This window comes from Coptis chinensis, chromosome 6, assembly GCF_015680905.1.
Source record: "Coptis chinensis isolate HL-2020 chromosome 6, ASM1568090v1, whole genome shotgun sequence".
Lineage (NCBI taxonomy): Eukaryota > Viridiplantae > Streptophyta > Magnoliopsida > Ranunculales > Ranunculaceae > Coptis > Coptis chinensis.
In genome coordinates, this window is record NC_141461.1 from 26,734,913 (window position 1) to 26,745,172 (window position 10,260).

The following is a 10,260-nucleotide window of genomic DNA, read 5'->3' on the forward strand; positions in this document are numbered from 1 at the left end:
CAGGTGGTGAATTAATTTTTTTTCACCAATGTAGTGTGCTTCAGCAAGTTCATAAACATGAGATGCTGGGTAATAATAAAGTGTTGCAGTTGAAGGTCTCTCCTAAGTGCTGACAAGTGACAACAGTGACAAGTAGAAGATTCCCATTCCCCTCAATATCACGTGTGTTCGCTTAGGGAAAGGAATACTTGATGATTTGAAAAGGAGAAATATTTTGCCCTTCTTGGAAATATCCCAAATTAATTTATGGGTTAGATAAAAACTTAACAAAAAAATCTATTTAGACTCTCTTTATAACTCGTTAGCGACTCCTCCCTTTATAACTTCTTATCGACTCCCTATTTTAAGTGGCACCCAAATTATATTTCTATTTCTAAAAATAAAAAAACAAAAATAGAAACAAATAAATAAATAATAACTTATCCAATTAAATAAGTAAATTCAAAATAGTAAGAAATAAATAACAAAAACTTACCTATATTACACGTAGAAATCAAACAAAAAAAAGAAAGAAAATAAATAAAGATAAAAATAAATAAAAAAATAAAAACCAACGCCAAAAAGAGTTTCACTCCCTCTTTTTCTTTGTCAAAACCAACGCCAAAAAGAAATGAAACACATCATACCCCTCCTGAATGGATAAAAAAAAATCATACAGTTCTATTGACTTAAACAAATGTGTAGATGAACAAAACATGGAAGATAATGAATTGTCTGAATATCAAAATGGTGTGACTGAAGATGAAGATGGTAAAATATGATGATTTATTTGTCACACCCAATTCAACTTTTTGATTTTTTTTATAATTTTATTTAATTTCTTTTTTTGTTTGTAGAAATATTAGTAAGTTTGTTGATTTATTTATTACTATTTTTCATTTTAGTATTTAATTAGGTATGTTATTTGTTATTATTTTGTTTCTATGTTTAGTTTTTTATTTTTGGAAAGAGAAAGTGGGATTTGGATGCCACATAAGAAATGGAGTCCCAAAGAAATTATAGAGAGAGTCTGAGTAGTAGCGCTCCTGCAGTGATTAGAAATGCAAAGGGAGAAGTGAATGCGGCAAGAAGAGGGAAGTCTGAGTAAGGAACCATTGCTCTAATTGAACTGCAAGGCGTGGAGAAGGGACTGGAAATGGCAGTAAGCCAAGGCATAAGGAGAATAGAAGCACGAACTAACCCCACAAATGTAATCTCATTCATGAAAGCTAGGAGCACAGGAAAATACACATGGCAAGTAAGAAAGCTGATCACGAATATTACTCTTTTGATCGGACATTTGGAAATGTTTACTATACAGCATGTGTATAGATAAGCAAATAAATTGCCTTAGCTGATAATGTCCCAAATGTGTGTAATGTCAATATTATCTCTAATTCATTTTCTGAGGACATTAGGAAAATTGTATACGAGAATGCTATAGGCATAGAATATGTAAGATTGTAACAAGCATATGACGAGTATTATTTCTTTTTTATGAAAAGGAGTAGGGGACCTCTCTAAAAACCTCGCTTGCCTACCAAAAAAAAAGAGTAGTAGCGCTCAAAACTTAAACTTAAAATTAATTTATGGGATTGAGGCGATTATTGTCTTATTGGGATATGACAAAAACTTAAACTTGAAGTTAGTTATGGAGTATGGGAGTGTTTTTATAAGTGTGTCCAAGATCGGGACTCATTTCAATTTTAACTTTTGAACTGATTTAATTTATTTTGATTCCAAATTCGGATGGCGAGATTTGGGGGTTGGCTAGAATTCGATTGGTCGGAAATAGTGTGAAAGTAAATCAGTAAGGTAAAGACTAAAGAGGGAGAGAGAGAAAAACCGACCGAACGTGGGTAAAAAGAGGAGAGAGACTGTTTTGGTATTTTAATGTTTTGTTGATTTTTTTTGGACAAATGTCATGTGTGTGACTCTGTGGGTCAAAGATGTGAGCAAAATATTTCTCGTTGAGAAGTTGGCTAGATCAAATATTCAGATATGAAAATATGTTAAATCACCTCAAACGAGATTTACTGTTGAGATTTAGTATCTGCTAACTATGATCACCTCTCTCCATATTAAAAGAGAGTACATCTGAGGTGGATTTGGAAATTCGTTACTATGTAGCATGCAGTTTCCCAGTATTTAGTTCTGCCAAGTGTATCACTCACTTTTTCTTGGAGAGTTGCACAACTGGATCACTCACGAAAGTTTTTGATGAGAGAGTTGAAGTGTTGCACAACTAATAGGAAACAACTACGTATAGCAATTGAATATGTTTCTATTCTGATAATAGAGCCCACTGGTTTCGAACTGCTAATAGGAAACTACTTAGAAGTTAAAATGTATCTTCTATATTAACGACAATTTTTTGTTGTTTATAATAGAGATCAAAAGCCCAATTTATCTTCCCATCCAACTTCCTTTGTCCAGGATTTTTCTTCTTCGATATTCTCTTCATGACTGATGTTGCTTTGCAATTGTTGTTGGCGGCGAAGATACTCTTCATTGTTTGTTGGTTACCATTGGAAAATAAACAAGAAAACTATGCACTGGCACTGCCTTAGGCTGGACTTATCAGCCCACTAAAAGAATTTTATTGGCAGGGGTATGCAATGGGTGGCGTTGCCCTCTCACTAGCTAGACTTATCATCCTACTAAAAGAATTTTATTCGTAGGGTATGCAATGGGTGGGGTATCACTACTACAGAATGACACTTATACCACTGTTTTTAAGTGTGGTATAAATATATTTACCACTGTTATGCAACCGTGACAATAGGTGGTGTAGTATATAATAATAGCAAAACTGTGGTATATATGTTTAACGGATACCACGGTTTTTCAAAAAATCGTGGTTTGTATGCCCATGATATACCACGGTTGTCAATAGAACCGTGGCATATAAGCTATTGAAACCATGGTTTATATTAGTGTATGTGTTATAATACCGTGATATATAGTTATACTAAACACTACGGTTTATGCCAAACCATGGTTTATATATAAACCATATATATATATATATATATATATATATATATATAATAATTTATAATAATGCTAGTAATGATCTTCCACTTAAAACCGAACCCGTGATAACAAAATTTACACGGCCTGCCACGCATAACATTTCCATCTTCCCAACAAATTCCAAAATGTACAAAAAACTACCAAACATTGCAAAAAAAGATAATAATAATAATAATAATAATAATAAAAAAACTTCCATTAATTTTTTGAGTGCACTAAGAAAACAAACTTCAAATTCCTTTTCATAAATTAAAAAGGTAAGACTCATAAATTAGAACATAGCTAAAACTCATCTTCATTCGTTTCCGGCTGAAACACCCCATTTTCCTGGATACCAACTCTACCACTATAGGATACCCGTTCACAATTTATCTCAGTTGATGGCACTGAAAGAAGACAGTTACTACAACCATGAAGAAGTTGATAGTCAAAGTGAATCTCTTGAGCATAATGAAAGTGGTAGTTCAGCGAGTTCGTATGTCGTTTACACAGGCACAGAAAATACATATAGAAAAGAGGCTATTGATACGAGCTTGTCTCACTGGGTGAAGCCACCATCATCTACAAGGAATGCCGGGGATCAGAATTGTAGATGCACATCTAGTGGAGGATCTCAAACTGCTAAACCTTCTGTTTTGGACAGGTCTATTATCGGAACTGTTGCAACACATTGGAGTGAAGATGAACCTTCTCAAATTTGCCCCAAGTGATGGGATGGGAATGGGATCCCCAACTCAACTAACAAGTATAAGGAGGTATCATAAGTATTGCCCTTACTTTCTTCTGCAAACTATGCATCCCAGCCCGGTGCAGTATAAAGGGTCTGGAGATCAATGGTCTGAGATGCAGGAGGTACCGATATGTTAAGAGACTCCAACTGTGCACACGTCCTTGCAGCTCTAAATGTGACGGAGTACAGTGAACCCTTCTCAACCTTAAACTCTTGGCTTATCTCTGCTTCATTGCCAAGACGCACTGCACGTAAACCTTGAGGTACTATAAGGATCATCCCTCGTTACCTCTTTCCAGATTCTATCATCTCGACTGTTCCTTTTGATTTCCAATTAGGAATAGAAACAGGTCCATCCCTCGCTCCTTTGTCTGTTGGAGCCATTTCAAAATCACCATTACTGAGTAGACCTGGAAAATAGTAGGCATGAGGGAAGATTTATAGATCGAATTAGCCAAGTGCTCTAGAAATATATAGTACATTCGAAACCTATTCTAGACTGTATATAGAATTGAAATGGAAACTTCCATTATAACCTTTTTCACTCTGACTTTCCTAATCCAACACAAACAAGGTTTAACCTAGTATAAAAGAAGAACTACGGGCATGTTCTCCTAATTATTTTAACCCAGTACATATCGATATCGTGACATAATAACCGACACTTTGTGTCTTTCTCCCAACTGTCCCAAGAACAATACACATCTCTAAACCTAACCCCCACAATCCCAAAAAAAATAGAAAAAATTGGAAAACAGAGAAGATCCAATTTCTCCCGCAATATTATTGTTCTAGAGTCTTCTCACTGACGTCTACAACATCCTATTACAATTTTAACTACAATTCAAAGTTTGCTTTTCCTATTTTTGTTTTCGTCAATCTTATTCTATCTGCTCCAATGGCTGATTGGTCTAGTATTCCATAAGAACTCCTGTCTCTCATCTGTAATCGGCTCGATTCTGTTGTCGATTACTTGCAGTTGAGTATGGTTTGCAAGCCATGGAGATGTGTTTCTATGTCTCCTACCAACTATCCACTGCGACAACTTCCGCTGCTCATGCTACCCTAAGAAAAGACTAATTCAACATCTCGTCGTTCCTTTCTCGGTCTTACAAAAGGCGGGGAAGAATTCGATAAGACGAAAGTATACGAGCTAATACCATACAATCACACGAGTAATGATGTGCACTGAAGGCTCAGAAGCCCGAGCCATACATGTTCCCTTTTCACCAATTAAAAGAAACCAAAACTAGGTTGATTTTCTCCCTCACTCCAGATGTGGTCGACATTTCATTCCCCTTAGTCGTAGGTGCTCGCTTTTGATTTGCTAAAGTAGCCATTCTTCCTTTCTGCTTGCCGGCTTCTGCTCTCAATTCCTGGTCGAAGTCCCTCTGCCTATAAGTTTGCTAAAGACTGGCACGAACAAACAAAAATGGAATACTCGGATTTCTATTTCCTCCATCTCTTGCACAGCCTTAGCGTAGCGCCCCTTAGCGCTTTTGGTCTCTCTCCTGCATCTGTGCTGGTCAAATAGAGAGTAAGCTCAAGCAGTTGACAACAAGCAAAGGATTGGGGATTCAGTACATGCATGTGCTAAGCGTGAGGTGTCCATTAGAAAAGAGAAAAAACAGTAACAATTCTAGCAGAGTGCGGTATATACTGAGTTTCATAATATAACATATTGGAATTCTATAATAGACCACAAAAATTAAAAGGAATCCATAACAAAGTAATCTTTCTCATCTTAAGCAACAATGCTTAAAGGCCCCCTCTTAAAAGAAGAGTTGAATCCACTTCCCTCGGTCTGCAACCTTGTGATCAACCTTCTGCAAAATATTTAATGAATCGTATTTGGATGGATTCTTCGAATAAAATGGCCAATGACATAGCCAAATACAAATTGCAGTAGTTAAAAGTTCGACTTTCATTAGAAATTTCATAACAGAACTACCCTAAGAGACAACCTCAGACATTCAAAAATGAATCAAACGGTTTGTCCCACTAGTCTAGGAAGAAGAATGATCCAAAGATCAGAGTCTTGAATAATTCAACTTTACATTTAAACAATTGAGCTTTCTTTCACTACCTTCCTTTGTTATCAGCCTTTGAATCCATTAGAATCGTCGGTCTTTTTGCAGTTTTCCATAAACTCATTTGCAATGATACAAGTGAAATAACCTTGTGCGAGTTGAGAATGTAGATTCACGGTAGAAATGCGGCTTATGATATTGAATTCACATAAACATAAACAATATATTGCAAATAAAACCGACACCTTACCTAAAAGGTTCATCTCCAATGTACTTAATCGCACCATTTGCATCCGTAGAGCACACGGCCGAGCATCTCTCGATCTTTCTATACCAAACATGTTAGCTAACTTATTGTAAAGCTCTTCGTGCGACCCAAGGACTGAAAGATCCGTGGTCCTTCCAACATCCTCTTATTCGGAAAAACTTTACGGTGGCGGTTCGGACCGGCTTCACTTGCGTGGTGATCCTTGTACCATGGAAAACCTTCGGGGGATGAGTTCTCTGGTGGACCGTGTTGATGGAGTGCGGATCCAGAGCCATCAGACAAGTTTGTCATCTCCTCCAGATTTTTTTAATAATAATGCTAGTAACAGTCTTCCACTTAAAGTGGTAGAGTGGTAGAAGTTGGAAAAAGTTGGAAAGGTTAAGAGTCGTAGAACTGTAGAAGTTGTGGGGAGAGAATAGCGGGAATCCAATTTGAGTGAGTTTCGTATGTGTATTTTTTTTTTCTATTTTTTTTTTCGTGTATTTGACTATTTTGCATAAACCATGGTAGAAAGTGGAAAATTTATATACCATTGTTTTTGTTTAAGCCTTAAGGTAGTGGGGATGTGGAGTACTCTCATGCTAAAAAAAAAAAACTAACCATGGTATATGGCCCAACTTATCCCACGGTTTTCATATAACTGTGGCATATACTAGTAAACCAATGACCAAAGAAGTTTCCACCGTGGTATATAAGTATTTCCCACGGTTTTTAGAAGAACCGTGGTATAAACGTTCTTATTGACCGTGGTATACGTGTCATTTTGTAGTAGTGTATGCATTGTTGTTCGATTTTTGTTCCTGGCACCGTAATGTTTCAAGATGGGGACTTTGTTCCAAACTGAATCCTTGACAATACCAGTTTGATTTTTGGCCCTAGCAAGGTAAGTGGTTTATAAGCACTCATTGTATCCCGAGCGCTTAGTATGAAATTTTGAAGTGGTGCACATACCTAAAATATGCGGACTCACCTCCAACAGTTGGAAAATCGAAATAACTTGATTGACAAGTTAGTTAATCCGTATTTTTATTAGAAGCTACTTTATTAGTTATATTATTTTTAGAATGGACTAAATTTCACTCATCTTATGGGCAAAATTTTTGTTAGACGACGATGTTTGAGGTAATATTGTTCCCCGACATAACAAAATCTATATGAATTATATATATTTTATATTATATTAAAAGCAATGTATCGGATCTAAACTTGGTGAAACACTAAAATTATTGAAACTAAGAAATTTTTTCCTATGACCTGAAGGAGGAAGAAATATATTGCCATCAGTATATCTGAATCTGAAGACTACATGCAAATGTGTTAGCACATTCACGTACTAGCAAGTTTGGAAATAAATTAAAAGAGAATATGAATGGGTAAATTCAATAACAAAAATAACCACCCAGTAGGTTGGAGCAGCTCTAACATAGAAACCACGATACATATATAAGCTGGTTGCATAATGGCGGCAGACTATTCAAAACTAATGCACTGATCGATCGACTGCATGTTAAAACTACTCTTTAACATAAATACAACTAACGGATGATTGAAATATATATGTCTATAATCTTACTGTACGTATTAGTAAACAAGGAATCACCAAGAGGGAGAATAATAATGTTCTACACGAATCAAGCTACTATATATATGGTAAACTCCAAAAGTGATGCATTGCATTATTTTCAGTAGAGGTCATTTATGCACCTATTAAACACTTGAATATTTACTTAGGAGCTCTTCGACTATACAGAATGCATGTGTTAAAAATTCAACCCCTTTCTCACTGTGAAGCCATTGTAGATAGAGATATTTTTAGCAAGGCTTTGCTAATTGTTGCATCTATATTTGCTAAGTTTGTTTTTAAGAATATCAAGTATGTAGTATATGTCTTTTGTATATATATATTTTCGTAAAGCCTGTGAATGCAAATAAATAACAAACATGTTGCGATTAAAAAATGACATACTCAAAGTAGTGGGGAATTAGAGAAACCAAATAAACAAAACGGAGTTTTTCTATTTATTAATTTCTCAAAACCATAGGGTTTTAAATTTATTTGTTTTAAGCTAAAATGACACTCCATGCATGTGCCATTAAAGAAGACTAATTTTCTAGATACTAGAACATCCAATACCAATAGCCTAAAGCTAGTCACTCGAGATTTTGTAGGCAATTACAATCTCAAACCTTCAAACCGTTGAATATTGTCAGGGATTATTTTTTGTGTATGCATTATAACCTTATACATGGAGCAAAATTTGTTGTATATATAATGAGAAGTATCTAGCACATTATGTTTCTATGTATCACTACGAATTGGATATTTAGCTCAATGGATTGTGAAAAGGCCGGCTATTTGTAAACTTGAGTTGAGTATAACAATAATTCCCTTGTACATATATATAGTTTCTGCAGACCCATGAGTAGGTGGCTGTATTTATTACAAACAAAGGAAGTCAGAGTAAGAGTAGCTATATTTTCTTCTCCATCCAAGTAAACTCCAGGACTATATATAGTTGGTCAGATCCACGTACTATGTGGAATATTTTCGAAATCAAAAGTCTTATTGCACCCTCTGGAAAAGTTTACTACATCTAATATACATGACCTACAGTTGTTAATCTCCTTAATCTCCATTAACAACTTTCCAAATTCCACCAGTCAGCTAGGTTGTGATTTTCATAAATGAAGCTTTTTCCATCACGGAAAACATCTTTATTCTCAGATAAAAATTGTATCAACTTATCTTTCCATTCTTCTGGCAAGCTGGATCCTACTACTGTGAACTTCTCCTCTTCTCCTTCCCCTATATTTACCATCTCGATTTCATCAATCGTCTTCGGTCCCTCTGACGCCTCCAACTCCCCCTCCACCGAGGCGCACTGTAATTGCTATGCTCGCCTTTTTCTGGGGTCAGAAGCTTCTCCCTCCGGTTCGGGGATCAATCGCTTCACGGTCCCCCGGTGACTATTCTTGGCTGTCACTTGGTCACCGTAAACATCATATACGCCGGCAGGCATTGGAAACTGTATCACTTGATAGTACGTGGATAGTACCGCCTTCATCTCATGGATCCATCGTCTCCCTAAAATCGCTTTGTACTGCGAAATCGAATCTATCACCTTGAATCGCGTGAAAATGGTAACCGGACCCGTTGTTACCGGCAACAAAAGTTCCCCATGGGTTCAGTCATACTTCCATTGAATCTGTACAGATTGGTCCATGAAGGCCGCAGCTACTTAAGATCTACTCCCATCTCTTCTAACGCCTCTCTGAATAGAAGGTCCACTGCACTTCCACAATCAATGAGCACCTTCTTTACCATGTAGTTCCCCATAGCTACCGTAATCACTAGGGCGTCTTCATGCGGCGAGTCCACTGCCTGTAGATCTGCGCTGCTGAACATTATCCTGTCCTTCTCTGATGTCGCTCCTGAATTCTGCCGCGGTCTATCCACCCTCTCACTGATTTGTTGGATGCTCACCGTCCGTCTTATCTTGTCTCTATGAGCATTGTGACTTAGGACTTCACCGCTGTATATCACATTGATAGTTCCCAATATCCTTCCCGGCGGAGGCATGCGTCCCTCGTTCTGCTCTCCTCTCACAAACTCTCTCATCACTCCTCTTTCCACCATCCTCTGAACCAACCATTTCAAGGCGTAGCAGTCATTAGTCTTGTGATTCCGCATCTGATGATAATCGCAGAACGGTTTTTCAGGTATCTCTATTGGTGTGCTCCGTGGTCCCTCGTACCCCGATAGATTCTTGATTAAGGGTAAGATCTTGCTCAAGGGTCTGTTCAGGGGTGTCTGCTCTGTCTCTCTGTACGGTTTTCTCTCCCTATACTCTCTTCGGACACCCTCCCGTGTCCCCGCTACCCGTGTTCGATCTTCGCGGTATCACCCTCTTTCCTTCTCGGCAGATTCCGTTCTCCTAGACTCCCTCCCCTTTTCCAATGACAATACTGCTTTTCCCGACTTTTTGGAATCCTTCTGCATTGTATCTTCATAACTTATGTATTTCTCCACCCTCAGATAAAGTTCATGCAAGGTCGCGATCTCATTCTTCGCCACAGATTGATGTACTCCTGTTCCCGGGCGCAACCCTCTCTCAAATGCTATCACCGCGGTCCGTTCGTCCAGATTTTCAACTTTCAATGTCTCTGCCTTGAATCGACATAAAAACTCTCTAACTGACTTCGAGGACCGTTGTCTC

General features: G+C 37.4%; 1 protein-coding gene across 1 annotated transcript; it reads right to left on the bottom strand.

Annotated features, from left to right (window-relative positions):
* Positions 1–9,278: 9,278 nt before the first annotated feature.
* Positions 9,279–9,734, bottom strand: LOC147492375 (uncharacterized). Its single transcript, XM_086567489.1, has one exon. It carries the CDS (start codon positions 9,732–9,734, stop codon positions 9,279–9,281), a length of 456 nt encoding a protein of 151 aa, XP_086423615.1.
* Between the last annotated feature and the right edge of the window lie 526 nt (positions 9,735–10,260).

Bases quoted from the DNA above. Each gene is read 5' to 3' on its own strand.
- LOC147492375 (XM_086567489.1), bottom strand. From the start codon at position 9,734: ATGCGGAATCACAAGACTAATGACTGCTACGCCTTGAAATGGTTGGTT.